Source organism: Phoca vitulina, unplaced genomic scaffold, assembly GCF_004348235.1.
Source record: "Phoca vitulina isolate PV1807 unplaced genomic scaffold, GSC_HSeal_1.0 scaffold24, whole genome shotgun sequence".
Lineage (NCBI taxonomy): Eukaryota > Metazoa > Chordata > Mammalia > Carnivora > Phocidae > Phoca > Phoca vitulina.
The window spans coordinates 20,713,328-20,728,471 of NW_022589727.1; the positions used below are offsets into that span (position 1 = coordinate 20,713,328).

The window sequence follows — 15,144 nt, forward strand, 5'->3', positions numbered from 1 at the left end:
TGGGGAAAAGGTAGATTTTTCAGTAATTTGTATTGGATGTCCATATTAGGGAAAACGAATTTCAGTCTGTACTTCATAACATATTAGAAATGTAAAGACATAAGGTACTAGATGAAATTATATAGTCTTCAAGTAGGGAATGTATTTTTTTAAAAGGAGGAATCTAGGACTAGCAACTGTCAAGGAAACATTGACAGATTTTTGCCTTTTCAAAACTATGTATACGGAAAGACAAATATATAAAGAACATTGACAAACTGAAAAAAATTATATAAAAAACATATTTCTAATATAAGAAGAGACTTCTAATCAATAAGAAAAATAATTTTTTAAAATGAACAAAGTAGCTGAATATGTAGTATAAAGGGGAAAAGAAATAAATGACCATTGAACAGTTAACAGTTGAACAAATGTGAACAAATGTATTAATATTTCAACAAATATGGGTTAAAATAAGAAAAAGATGCCCCCCCATCTGAATGAGAAAGATAATGTACCTTAATTTTAAAAACTTTCTGTAATGGTGGACACTTAGATTCCTTCCAGTTTTCCACTAGTATAAATAAGGCTGTGATGAACATTCTTGTGCATATAATGTGGTATATATTTGCTGCTTCTTTCTTTGGAGTGAATCCAGGAATTGCTGAGGCAAAAGCTGTATCCAGCTTACATTTTGATATATAGTGCCAAATGCAGTTTATACCAGAAGGTAGTATAAAATTTGGGATTTTAAAATGAAGCCATAAAATTGAATAAATTATGCAGTATGACCTAGGATATTACAAAAGCTTGTTTGAAGTTATTACAAATAAAATACCACTAAATTAGATTTTTTAAATAGAAATGTTAAATATCCTCTTTATTTATTTTTAAAATAAATCATATTATAAACTCATGGGGAAGTTGTAAGAATAGAGATTCCTGTGTATGCCGTTTACCCAGTTTTCCCTAATGTTAACATTTTATATAACATGGCACATTGACAGAACTAACAAATTAAAATTGGCCTATTACTGTTAACTAATTACATACTTTACTTTAGTTTTTCCATTAATTTCTTTTGGTTTTGGTTCCAGAATCCAATGTAGAATACTTCATTGTATTCAGTTGCCATTTCTCCTTAGTCTCCTCTGGTCTGATAGTTTCTCAGTCTTTGCTTTTTTTTTTTTTATGACCTTGACAGTTTTGAAGATTAGTGATCAGGTATTTTGTAGAATGTCCCACAGTTTGTGTTTGATGTTAGACTGGAGGATAGGTTTGTGATACCATGATTTATCAATGGTGATGTTAACTTTTATCACTTGGTTTAAAATAGTAGTCTGCCAGCCTTCTCTGCCAGAAAGTTACTGTTTTCCCTTCCATACCCTACCGTTTGGAATCTGATCAGTAGTTCAGCCTACACTTACGGGCAGGGGGATCAATAAGCTCCACTCCAGACTCAAAAGTTTGTATATACTGTCTTTCACACAGCAGAAGTTTTTGATTTTGATAGCCTAATTTATCAATTATTTCTGTTATGGATTATGCTTTTGATGCTATATATAAAAATCATTGCCAAACCCAAGATTGATTTGTTAAATAGCTTTGTTGAGATATAATTTATGTACTATAAAATTCACCCATTTAAATTATACAATTCATTGGTTCTTTGTGTATATTTTTAGAGTTGTGCGGCCATTACCAGTCATTTAGAACATTTCATCACCTCATAAAGAAGCCCCATGTGCATTAGCAGTCACTCCCATATTTCCCTAAGCTCCCCAGCCCTGGCCAATGATTAATCTATTTTATTCCAGTATAGATATGCAATAGATAATGGACATTACCTATAGATGGAATTATATGTGTGGTCTTTTGTGACTGACTTTTTGAAATTAGTATGATGTATTATTCAAGATTTATCTATGTTGTAGCACATATTCTTTTTAATTGCCAAGTAATATTCCATTGTGTAGATATACTTACCACATTTTGTTTATCCATTCATCTCTTGATAGACATTCGTATTGTTTCTACTTTCTGGCTATCATGAATACTGCTGCGATGAACATTTGTGTGCAAGTTTTTATGTGGACATATGTTTTCATTTCTCTTGGGTTAATACCTAAAAGTGGAATTGCTAGGTCATATGGTAATTCTGTGTTTAGCATTTTGAAAAATCCAAGATTGATTTTTAGATATATACTTTCATTGTTTTGGAGTAAATAAAAGTGACTGGCTTTTCTGTTGTCCCTGAATAGTTAAGAGCTGCATGTAGTTGATTTGTCTCCATTTATAAATAATATCATTAAATGTTTTTAATGTTTCAGTAAGTATCATTGAGCATGTATGTACATCAAGAACATATCCATGAATGAAGTGTGGTCTCTAGAAACATAGCTATATAAACAATTTCAGTCCAGAGTGGTAGATGAAATAATAGAGAAATTGTGTTTGAGAGGCAAGGGAAGGGAGTTAGCCCATCTGCATGAGGAGATCAACAATGGCTGAAGAGGAGATACAGGATTAGATCTTGTTTGATAGTAAGTCGGTCAAATAACATGGGGCAAGTCATTTTAGCCTGATGATCAATATCTGCAAAGGTATGGAGATTTGAAGCAGTATGGTAATGTGAGCAATTGCAAATAACTGGGCGTTGGTAGAGCATGTTGGGGAGAGTATCTAGAAATGAAAGACTGGAGAACCAGACAGTAACAAGGTCTAAAAGCCATTTTATGCTATGTTAAGAATTTGGATTCCTCCCCCCTCCCCAATCAGTTTCTCAAACTGGATTACTCTGTGTGTGTGTGTGTGTGTGTGTGTGTGTACACTGGCAAAACATGGCACATCTTCCTGTAGTTTGAATTTTATTTGAAGATTTGGACATAAAATAATTTTTGCATTAAAACAGATTTTTATGGAATTGAATATTGTAGATTTTCTAGATAAGTTTTATGTAATTTTAGAGCTTTTTAGGGATACTTTACTCTAAAAGTATACAAGGTATACTAGGTTTCTTTAGGCAAAGAGTAGCAATATTTTGGTCAAACAGTGTATTGTGCATAGCTTTTATTACTATATTTCATCCTGACATTTAAAAAAACTTATTTAACAATTAGGATGTGTCTTACAGTCTGTGGTGGTACATAAAATTATGGTCACTTTATAATCTCAGATTTTAGACTAGGCAGATATGTCTTTTTCTCATGAGAAAGCAATAGTTATTATAGAAAATTTGAAATGTATAGAAAATGTGAGGAATAAAATAATCTGAAATCCCACCACACTCAGAAATGATTACAAGTATTATTTTGCTGTATTTCCTTATGGTCTTTTTTCTGTTCACACATACCAATATATATTTGTGTTTATATATTTGAACAGTTTATTCTGTTTATTTGCTCAACATTATATGTTGAATATCATTCTATGTGATTATTCTAATTTAAATTCAGTTAATTAACATATAATGTATTATTGGTTTCAGAGGTAGAGGTCAGTGATTCATCAGTCTTATATAATACCCAGTACTCATTACATCATGTGCCCTCCTTAATGTCCATCACCCAGTTACCCGATCCCCCTACCCCCCTCCCCTCCAGTAACCCTAAGTTTGTTTCCTGTGATTAAGAGTCTCTTATGGTTTGTCTCCCTTTCTGATTTCGTCTTGTTTTATTTTTTTTAACACAATTTTAGATGTTGCCTAATACTCCCATTATATGTATATAAAATTATTCAATCTGTATATTTTAAAAAACATTGTAAAAATCTTGGTTCCACATTATATCTAACTTCCTTAGGAAAAATTTCTAGAAGTAGAATTTACTGGATATGAATTGTGATTTTTTTTTTTTTTTTTTAAAGATTCTTAAGAAAAATCATCCATTTGATTTCTAGAAAGTTAGGTTGAAGAGTCTGTGTGATTAAAATCATTTTGAATTGTTGGTAACCCTGAAACTATAAATTATCAGTCTTCCTGCCTCTTTTGCTAACTGATGATTATTTAGGGACTGATTAGCTAGTTAGTGGCCAGTCAAGACTTACGGTGTCTTTTTGTGACTCAATTTACCCATTACATTTTTTGCTTACTGTGCTGTGGAGTAATATCTCACTTCTCTGAATCTTAGCTTTCTGTCAGCATCACGTAGCTCAGCAAAGTAGACAATCAGAAATTGGTAAAACGGTCTATGGTTACATAATCCTATTTATTGGTCTTAGAATTAATGAGGGCTTACCAAATTTATAATTTTGCATGAAACAAATTCTGTAATGACAAAGAAGTTGTTACTTATTATGGGAAAAACATAGAACACTGTAAGAAGGATTGGAAGTTTTGAGAATTCTGCAGTTTTAGATAAGGTGACTAGTTTGGGACTCACTAAAAAATGATATTTGAGAAAATCGTTGAAGTACTTGAGAGAATTAGCCAAGCAGATGCTTGAGGGAAGGGAATGGCATACAGAGGAACAGCCAGTGCGAAGACTTTGGGAAGAATATATCAGGCATGTTTGAGAGGCAGCAAGGAAGAAGCCATTGTGGCTGGAGAGGATTGAGCAAGAAGAATAGTAGGGTGATGTCAGAGAAGTAAGGAAATAGGCTAGGTCATGTAGAGTCTTGTAGGCCATTGTAAGATCTTTGACTTTTGCTCTGGCTGAGATGGCAAGACATTAGAGAGTTTTAAGCAGAGGAGTGACATGCTCTGACTTGTGTTTTTAAGAATATCACCTAGGGTTAAGAATAAAATATGGAGAGGCAAGGATAGACATCAGTTAAGAAGCGATTGTAGTAATCCTAGGAAGAGATGATAGTGGCTTGGTCCAGCATGTTAGCAGTGTAGAGAGTGAAAAGTTATCAGATTGGAGATAATATTTCAAAGGTAGAGCTAGCATATTTTCCTGAATAATAGGATGTGGTGTGTAAGGAAAAAAAAAGGAGTCAAGCATGCTCCCTAGATTTTAGCAAAATTGAACTGTTAACAGAAATATGGAGGTCATAGGTAGAGGTTTTGGGTGAAGACATCTCTTCAGTTTCATACACATTAAATTTGAGAGGTCTGTTACCCAAGTAGATATATTTTGTAAGCAATTGATTATATAAACCTGAAGCTTAAGAGAGAGATCTGGACTAGCCATAAAAATTGGTTGACATGTAGGTGGCTTTTAAAGGCCACCAAAGAAATAAAGGTAAACAGTGAAGAAAACACTATGAAAGATTAAGCCTTGAGATGCTCAGTGTTAAGAACTCTGGGAGAGGAGGAGCCAGCAAAGGCAACTGAGAAGTAACTATTGAGGTTGAAAAAATATCCTTAGCATTGTTGGAAGAATGTGGAAGTCAAGTAAAGAAAGTATACCAGCAGAGAGGGACCAAACTGTCAAAAGCTGCTGATATGTCAAGATGAGAACTGAGAATTTGTCATTGGATTTAGCAACATGGTGGTAATTTGTGACTTTGACAAGCAGCTTTGATAGAAAGGTAGTGGCCAAATCCCTCCTAAATGGACTTAAAAGCAAATATGAAGAAAGATATAGAAACTGAGAGGATAGACAACATTTGAGGGATTTTGCTGTAGTGAAGTTGAGTAATGGGGCAGAAGAAGCTGGTGAGAGAAATGGGATGAAGAGGTATGTTTAAGATGAGAATGAAAATAAGCATGATAGGATCTGGTTAGAAAAGGGGAAACTTAAAAATACAAGACAAAGAGGGTAGTATTGCTAGAGCCATGTCCTTGAACTAGTGAAAAAGGATATGACATCACTGGTGGAAAGATTGGTGTAAAATAGCAGTATTCTCCTGTAGTAGAAGGTGACCAAATATACCTGCACATTCTGGCAGTTAAGTGTGTGTGTGTGTGTGTGTGTGTGTGTGTGTGTGTGTGTGTGTGTGTGTGGTGGTGGTGGTGGTGGTGGTGGTGGTGGTGGTGGTGGTGGTATATCTGTGGCAGTTTTCTTCTGATTGTTTTATTTGATTCCGGATGGTAACCAAAAATGTCTTAGCTATGAATGAGGATCAGTGGGAGAGCTGTGCAGGGTTTGAGAAGAGGGAAGAAAATGTACAGGACAAGAGCATTGAAGGAGAGAAGTTAAAGGTATTGAGAGGCCAGGATATTAGAAGTGTCGTCCATGGATATAATAAAATCCCTAAGAATTAAAACAGGTGAATATTGGAGAGCTCAGTAAACCAGGAACTAAAATTTTCTGACAGTGAAATGTGATGACCCGCGAGTCAGTGGATTACAGCAATAATGAGAGGTAGTGAGAAATAGAACCTAATAACATGAAAATCAAAGCTGGCAGATTCAGGATGGGGATATAGAGATAATAGTGGAGTTCACCTGTCCCACTTTCAGGGCCAGTGGTATAAGGCATGTGAGTGAAGGTAAAGGTCACCACTTGAGAGCTGCAAGGGAAGCAGTGTCCTTTTGTGGGGAGCTGGGTTTCAATTAGAGCAGGGGTTGGCAGACTGCAGCCCACAGGCTAAATCTGGCCCACCACCTGTTTTTGTATGTCTTATGAACAAAGAATGTTTTTTATATTTTTAAAGTGATTGATAAAAGGTCAAAAGAAGAAAACTATGTCATGACGTGAAAATTATATGCAATTCAGATTTCAGTGTCCATAAATAAAGTTTTACTGGGACATTGCCACATTCATTCTTATGTATTGTCTTGGGACTGGTTTTGTGCTCCAGTGGCTGAATTGAGTAGTTGTGACAGAAATCATACATGACACTGTTATTGGTTCACACTGCTACTCAGCTAAATCACGGTGGTACAGTTAAAACGGAACAATGTTTCATGTGAATCACCATACCACAACATTTTATTTTTTATTTCCGGTGCATACCCGTTGCGTAAAAAAAAAAAAAAAAAGAAAACTGAACTTTGAGTGTTGTCATTTTGAGGCACGTGAACTGTGGATTATTTTGTGAAGTTAAAAGGCAAAGCATTGTGTTTATTTTGCAGTGACATTGTTGCTGTGCTAAAATAATATATTTGATGTTACCAGAGTGAGTCCTCATCATAATATTCCCAACTCACAAGAAAGCAACAGTCAGAAAAAATAGAAAACTTGAAATGGAATATCTCATCACAGAATTTTCTTCACAAAAATAAAAAAGGAATGAGGCTGCGACCTTACATTAGTTTATGAGTGGCTTATTAGCCGAACAGGGAAAGCCATTCACTAATGGTGAGTGTTTGCAGCAGCAAAAAAAAATATGTGGAGAGAAAAATTGCCTTAAGACTATTAGCTTTTTGGCAAGAACAGTTGCTCAAAGAATTGAGGTCATCGAGAGCAACATCAATAGACAAAAAATAAGACAAACGACTTTGATTTTCCTTGACTCTTGTTTATTTGAGGAGTCAGTGCTGAGTTTGAAGTAACTAAAGAATTACCCTCTCTATGTGTAGTCTTCATGGAGCAAGTACAGGCAAGAATATTTTTAAAGAAGTTGAGAAAATACTAAGTACAGCTTAAAGAGGAGCCTGCTGAGGTGTGTTACAAGTGATAGTAGTTAAAATTATGTATGGTACAGAAAAAGGCTTAGTTGGACAAACTGACAAAGCTTATGAAAACACAAGGTCTTTAAAGCCTATAGTTATTTTGTATTACACATCAGCAGGTACTTTGTGGAAAATATTTGAATCTATCATGTTTTATTGAACCACAGTGTCAGTGGTACACACATCACTCACTCTCATGGACTTACATCATCAGTCCTGTAAATTTTTGTCAAATTGGAACTGAACATCCAGTTTATCTTAGTATAAAGTAAGTCGATGTCTTAGCAGTGGTGCTGTTAATTGTGTTTTTTTAAGGACTGCTATGGACTAGATTGTGTGTTGACCCCTTAACCCCCCATTTATATGTTGAAGCCTTAACCCCCAATGACTGTATTTGGAGATTGGGTCATAAGGAGGCAGTTAAGGTTAAATGAGGTTATAAGGGTGAGGCTCTGATAAGATAGGATCAGTGTCCTTACCTTGTCACACACTAGGAAGAGGTCATGTGAACACACAGAGATAGCAGCTGCCCACAAGCCAAGAAGAGAGGCCTCACCAGAATCAAACGTGCTGGTCCCCTGATCTTGGACTTCCAGACTCTAGAACTGTGAAAAAAAAAAAAAAAAGAATATTGTTTAAACCACTCAGTCTATGGTATTTTGTATGGCAGCATGAGCTAAGACAGAGACCAAGATGAAGGTTTTTAGAGCCACTCCCAACTGTTACTGAGTTTTCATTAAATACTGATTGACTTTGGAAGTTAGTTTTTGATAATGTTTCTTTTTTTTTTTTTTTTAAAGATTTTATTTATTTTTTTGACAGACAGAGACAGCGAGAGCAGGAACGCAAGCAGGGGGGAGTGGGAGAGGGAGAAGCAGGCTTCCTGCCGAGCAGGGAACCCGACGTGGGGCTCGATCCCAGGACCCTGGGATCATGACCTGAGCCGAAGGCAGACGCTTAACGACTGAGCCACCCAGGCGCCCCTTGATAATGTTTCTTAAATTAAAAGGCAAAACAGCACTTTAATGCCATACTTAAATGTGATAAAGTCATTCTGACAACTAATGTTGTTTGAATCACATATCAAGCTGCTTTATACACTTCCTGTGCTGTTAGAAATTAAAGCAGGAAGCAAGATCGTCATTCCCACATAAATTTGCAGCAGATATATTTTCTGGGCTCAAACAACAGACTTTTCAGCCTATTTATGGCTCTCAACCTCATATAACCAGAGCTAGGGATCCTTTCTCAACCTCACAGGCTATTATTATATAACACATCCTGGTTCAGGACTTTCTTAACTCTGCATCTGGAATATTACAGTACTCTTAAAATTCTCCCCACCCCCAGTCTTGTCCTTATTGAGTTCATCTTTTTACATATTTCCCAGAGTGGTTTAGCTGAAATGTAAATTTGACTGTGTTGTTTATCTGCCTTATTTCTTTTCATGGTGTTTCTCAGTTCCCAGCAGATCCCACAGGACTCTCAGGGGCTGCTTTATGGAAGGGTATAAAGTAGATGAAACTCCAGCCCCTCTCTGATATCCTGACCACGGCACCACTACCCTCCTGAAGCAGAGCACTCTCTTTTCTATAAAATTGAGTTGCTTTAAATTTTATTGTGAGAAAATATTTTTTATGATTAAATACTAGTTTTATAACTACTTGCCTACATGTAAAGTTCAAGCTCCTTAACCAGTTTGGGACTCTCCAGTGTCTCCTTTGAACCCTTACCACAAACTTGGTACTTCAGCAGCACAGAGCTGCTTGTATGTAGTTCCTCTGTGCCTTTGCTTATATTGCCCATCTGCCTATAGTATTCTCTTTTCTTCTCCCCACCTGGCTAACTGCTGTGCTCCATTTTAGACTTGTTTTAGGTGTTACCATTTTCAGAAAGCCTTTTCTAGCCACCTCCTTCCCAGGCACGTTTGGGTTAGGCGTCTTCCTTAGTTTTCTACAAACTCTGCTTAACCTCCTCATAGCTTTTTCTTTTCCTTTTTTTTGTTTTTTGTTTTTGTACTTTTTTTTTTCATTGTTTGTTTCTGTTTCATTTGCTAGAGTTTGAACTCCTTAAGAGGAGGAACTATGTTTTAAAGTTATCTTTATATATCTACAGTGATTCTATAGAGACTGCATGGTAGACACAAATAATTGTGCAGTATATTGATTATTGTCTGTATCTTTCTGATGCATCTTGCAATTGATATGTAACCTAAAATTAAGTGTACTTATGTTATCCTTGTGTAGAAATTTGCTTTCTTTTGCATGTGTTTATTGGTCATAATGTATATAAACACGAGTTTAAATGTGCTTTTAAAAAGAAAGACAAGAATATAATACAGAGTTTTTATTAGGAACTAGAACTTAAGTTTAATAGCTGTTCTGTATTTTGTACACTCTGAAATGTGAAGCTTTTCCATGTAATCTCATGCCAATGTTGACCCATGTGGATTAAAATAGCCCTATTTTAATCTATGACCAAATTAGGAATTAGAATATCTGTCCAGTGGGGATTTGTAAATTATTGTAGTTTGTAGCATGACAGGTTTATATAAATAATTGCAGTGATTCCCACTGTGTGTTTTAAGTTAAAATCTAGGTTCAAATAGAGAAATGTATTGATATAAGTATATGATTTTTTTCAACATTGGATATCTTCAATTATTTATATCTTCTTGGAGGGATTATCAAAACTGACTTGATAAAAAGAAAATTTTATTTCACTAATCTAAAACATATACCTATGATCCTTCAATTCAGATTTGCTCTGGACTTAACTGATGTCCTCCATGTGTATTAGTAGTATATTTTCTGAAATATCAAGTTAAATTTTAATAGCTAGAGTGAAGTCGTTCCAGAATTTATTTAAAACAATTCTTAATACATTGAACATTTCTCCTTTATAAGTGTTTACCATGAAGTAATGCTTAATACTTTTTTTTTTCAAGGACTTGAATGTAAAATAAACAGTGTTAGTTTTAATGCTTCAATGATTTAAAGTCACAAACTCTTCTTTTCATACAGATAAAGACACAATAAATAAAATTAGAGATTTACGAATGAAAGCTGAAGATTATGAAGTAGTGAAGGTGATTGGTAGAGGTGCATTTGGAGAAGTTCAATTGGTAGGTTATTTTAATGAGATTAAAAACAATAAAATTAAAAATCCATTTGTGTGTTTTACATACATTATTTGGGATGATATTGTTTTTATAAAATTGTTGCTTTTAATTGCTCTAGATAGTCTTGCCAAAGGATGTGAAAGCCTAGAGTCAAATTCAGCGGTAGTATGAAATATTTTCCTCAGGCATCCATGGATAGAGAAGAGGTTTCAAGTGTCAGAAGAGAAATTTTTACTTGTAATATTAGACTTCTAAAATGTTATGGAATCCTAAGTTTTATAAATAGAAAGCAGCATGCATAACAGGGTGGAGAAAGGGGAGTGTGCTATTATATAGGGAGTAAAGATTCTTTTCTAACATTACTTGCCTTCTGTTAATTGAAGCCTTGACATTATCTAATTGGGATAAATCAGCAGAAGAGATGGAAAAAAAGCTAGAACAGTGATGTTATATTATTTAACAAGGTGTTAAAATCATTTGGTAAATTGTTCTGGTAAATGCTGAGCTTTAAATGTCAACAAAAGGTTCATTATTTTCTGTTTTCAATTTTAAAGGTAAGGCATAAATCCACTAGGAAGGTATATGCTATGAAGCTTCTCAGTAAATTTGAAATGATTAAGAGATCCGATTCTGCCTTTTTCTGGGAAGAAAGGGACATCATGGCTTTTGCTAACAGCCCTTGGGTCGTCCAGGTATGATGTTGCTACTGTTTCATTATTGCTGTAGTAGTTTGTAACTAAACATATTAAGCTTAGTTTGTTTTTTAGAACAGTAATAGAGAATTTATTGGCAATTACATAATTGTCTAATGTATTGTTACTTTTTTAAATCATAAAATTTAATTTTATTGAATTGTCTCTAGGAGGAAAGTAAGGCCAAAGCAAAATAATTATGTGTCTGTAGACTTTAAATATTAGAAAATTTAAATAATCTGGGGCGCCTGGGTGGCTTAGTCGTTCAGCGTCTGCCTTCGGCTCATGTTATGATCCCAGGGTCCTGGGATTGAGCCCCACATCGGGCTCCCTTCTCCACGGGAAGCCTGCTTCTCCCTCTCCCACTCCCCCTGCTTGTGTTCCCTCTCTCGCTGTGTCTCTCTCTGTCAAATAAATAAGTAAAATCTTAATAAAAAAAAAAGAGAGAGAAAGAAAAAGAAAATTTAAATACTCTGATTTGGGGGAAGTCATATATTATTATCTTCTACGTAGATACTTTTATTTAGTATTGAAATTCAAGTTTTTTTCCCAAATATGAGACCTCTTATTCTATTTATTTAACCATCTGTTCATCTATTTGTGTCTCTTATTTTGTGGAGAGGAAGGAATGGGAAAATTAAGGAAGAGGTGAGTTAAGGTAGGCCTTCAAATAATATTGTGTTGGCTTTAGGTTTTTCAGTGGGAAGAAAAATACACTAGAAGTCAGTAGTTGTAAGTTCTAGTCTTAACTGTCAAAAACCTATTGGTGAAGCTGTGGCCAAGTTATTTACATCTCTGGGCCTCAGTTTCCTTGCTGAAAAGTGGGGAAGTTGGCTTAGATTGGTTATTTTCACCTGTGGAGAATACCTCAAGTGAAGTCATGGGGACAAGCAGTATTTGAGGAGGTTATAATTCTGGGTTTTCTATTTCTGCCTCAACTAGAGTAGCTCCATATTTTTTGTGTCTTACGTATTGGGGTTATGTAAGAATGCATATGGGGGAAGTAAATCTTCTGGTTAAAAAAAAAAAACTACTGGGTTGACTAGACCATTTCTAAATTCTTAACATGAATTTTATGACTTATTAATTTACAATATATAATGAAGAGTATCCTAAATAAGCACACTAGTAATTGGAATAAAAAGGATATGGAAAATGTTTTGAGTGTTATGGATGACTTTTTATACTTGAAATGTCTGCTCTGTTTTTATCAGCTGTGTGGAGCAGGGATTTGTGGGCTTGGTATTATTGACATTTTGGGCCAGGTAGTCCTTTGTTTTGGGGGTTGTCCTGTGTATTATCAGATTTTCAGCAGCGTCCCTGGCTTCTACCCAGTTGATGCCACTAGCAGCTCTCCACAGACTGCATACCATTTGTAACAAACAAAATTGTGTTTAGACATTGTTGAATGTTTACCTGGTAGTAGTGGGAGGGGGGTAGGTGGTCAGGGGACAATTATTTCCTCTGGTTGAGAACCAGTGATACAGAAAATCTTCAGTGTTCTGTAGATAGTTAAAAGACATAAGACATAATTTTTAAATTTACAACTTAGTACTTGAAGCTTTGCTTTTCCTGATACATTGTCTATAAATATGGTAAACTGCCACCAAATCAACATTGTTTCTTTAATTGTGGTGCCCAAATGATAAATTGTATACTTTAATCTGGGCTAGCCATGAGATGCCACTTAGTTTCTTATCTGTCCCTAAAATATCTTTTTAAAATAACTAAATCTGTAACTAAAATCATTAAACACTGTTGAAAAAATGAAACAAAAAGATTTTAGGACAAATGACTGTGTAAATAAGGTATCATTTTTTCTAGGGCTTTATTTTAGTTTGATTCTGATCTTCTCATGTTACTTAAAATGTTCTTTTGTAAATTTGCTTTTTTTTTTTTTTTTTTAACTTCAACCCAGGTCACATAATAAATACATTTATGCCTGCTATTCTTTCCAGTTTTCTGTCAATGGATTTCACTCTTCCTGCTTGACTCTAGCTGTTGCCCCCTTCCTGTTAGTTGTTACTGCTCCTCCTCCCGTTGACTGCTATTACTTACGGAGCATCTGTGGTGCCAGGTGCTGTCTACATTCACTAATCCTTTCAGCAACTCTGAAAGGCAGTTAATCCCTATTGGTATATCTCCAATTATAGATTAATTTATGCTTCTATTGATTAGACATTTTTAAGCATTTGCAAACTGCCACTACTAGGTCCAGACTGTGACCTAGCAGCAGGTATAAAAGTGAAACAAGGTATAGTCCCTTACATTTTTCTGGAAGGGATTATAGTGACAGGGACTTAGGGAGATTAAATAAATTGCCCAATCACATGGCTAATGGACAGCTGAGCCTGTAGTTCAGTTTTTCAAACTTCTTGAGAATTGTGGTATTGATATAAATTTAACAGTAGACCTCACAAGAGCACACATTATATCAGAGTCATAATATTTCTTTGCTTAGGAGACTTGTATATTCTTTATTGGAACTACTGTAATTTTTAAAAATTCTCACTGTAAAAAATTGAATTAGTGTAGCAATGTATAGAAAAGAAAGTTTCCATCTAACTCAGAAATAACCACAGTTCCTTTTTATATTCAGGGGCCTTTGTGATATTTATGTTTGTGTGTTTTGTTTTTTTTAACAGTGCTATAGTAACTACAATTTGATTATTTTAATTAAATCTTCCATTAGTATTTTTGTCATTTTTTTAAATGAAACCATTTTGCTTAATCTTAATGATTTTTTTTTGTATTTGTATAGCTTTTTTATGCATTCCAAGATGATCGTTATCTCTACATGGTGATGGAGTACATGCCTGGTGGAGATCTTGTAAACTTAATGAGCAACTATGATGTGCCTGAAAAATGGGCACGATTCTATACCGCAGAAGTAGTTCTTGCATTGGATGCAATCCATTCCATGGGTTTCATTCACAGGTAAAGATAAAAATGCTTTAAATTTTTTCATTTGTTGAAGGGGGAAGCTGAAAAGTACTTAAACTTTATTTGATTGGCATTTCCTACTCAAAATCCACCTATTCTCCTTCATGTGAGATAAGTGGTATTTCAGAATTTAAGACTTTGAAATTCATAGTTTTATTATGTCAGTTTAATGTTGATGTAAATGGTCCCTTAATCTGGTTATATACTTTTATTTGGTGTTCTAAACAATAAAAATTATAAGCTGTTTTCTGAGGTATGTCCTAGAGTTAAACACTTTTAATTTTTTTATATACAAATCAGTTTGCTTTTAATTAATGAATAGATCATATTTATTTGTTAGAAGAACAATTTCATTTGTTTTACGAACATTACTTGAATCCAGTGCAGTTGCTGTGCTAATTAAGTGCCAGGGATACAAAAATGAAAGTGATTTAGACCCTGTCCTGGGGTTATTTATGTACTTAAGTTGAAAAGTGTGTTTCAGTTATGTTTTGTGTATATTATGTTTTTTATGGTTATTCTCTCTCAGATGGTTTGCTTTCCCCCTTGGAAGAATCAAACTCTTTTTAAAAGAAAAGGGAATATTAAATGTCTTTCTCTGAGGCATTAACATATAAAGGAGTTTCCCTGCTAAAGTTCAGTTTATAGATGTGGATAGAGAGAGCACATATGGATCAAAAATGGCCTTATCTACAATGAGTGAGGATATAGGGCCTAAAATAACTGCCTCATAGAATTTTTCTCAGTGTCTGGTTTTAGAAATACTCTTTTTTTTCCTCCCTCAGAGATGTGAAACCTGATAACATGCTGCTGGATAAATCTGGACATTTGAAGTTAGCAGATTTTGGTACTTGTATGAAGATGAATAAGGTTAAATAATTTTGCTAATTCAAGATAGCTGCTTTTTA

At 34.6% G+C, this 15,144-nt stretch overlaps 1 protein-coding gene across 6 annotated transcripts in view; it reads left to right on the plus strand.

Annotated features, from left to right (window-relative positions):
- Window positions 1–15,144, plus strand: part of ROCK1 (Rho associated coiled-coil containing protein kinase 1) — a 149,888-nt gene that overhangs the window by 44,587 nt on the left and 90,157 nt on the right. For 5 of the 6 annotated variants that reach the window (XM_032421458.1, XM_032421459.1, XM_032421460.1 and 2 more), the window contains 4 exons: window positions 10,504–10,604; window positions 11,156–11,293; window positions 14,055–14,230; window positions 15,022–15,106. In XM_032421458.1, the coding sequence (XP_032277349.1) occupies window positions 10,504–10,604; window positions 11,156–11,293; window positions 14,055–14,230; window positions 15,022–15,106 (500 nt within the window). Of the gene's footprint in view, window positions 1–6,983; window positions 7,167–10,503; window positions 10,605–11,155; window positions 11,294–14,054; window positions 14,231–15,021; window positions 15,107–15,144 lie in introns of those variants that run through there. The other variant, XM_032421461.1, reaches the window with a different exon arrangement.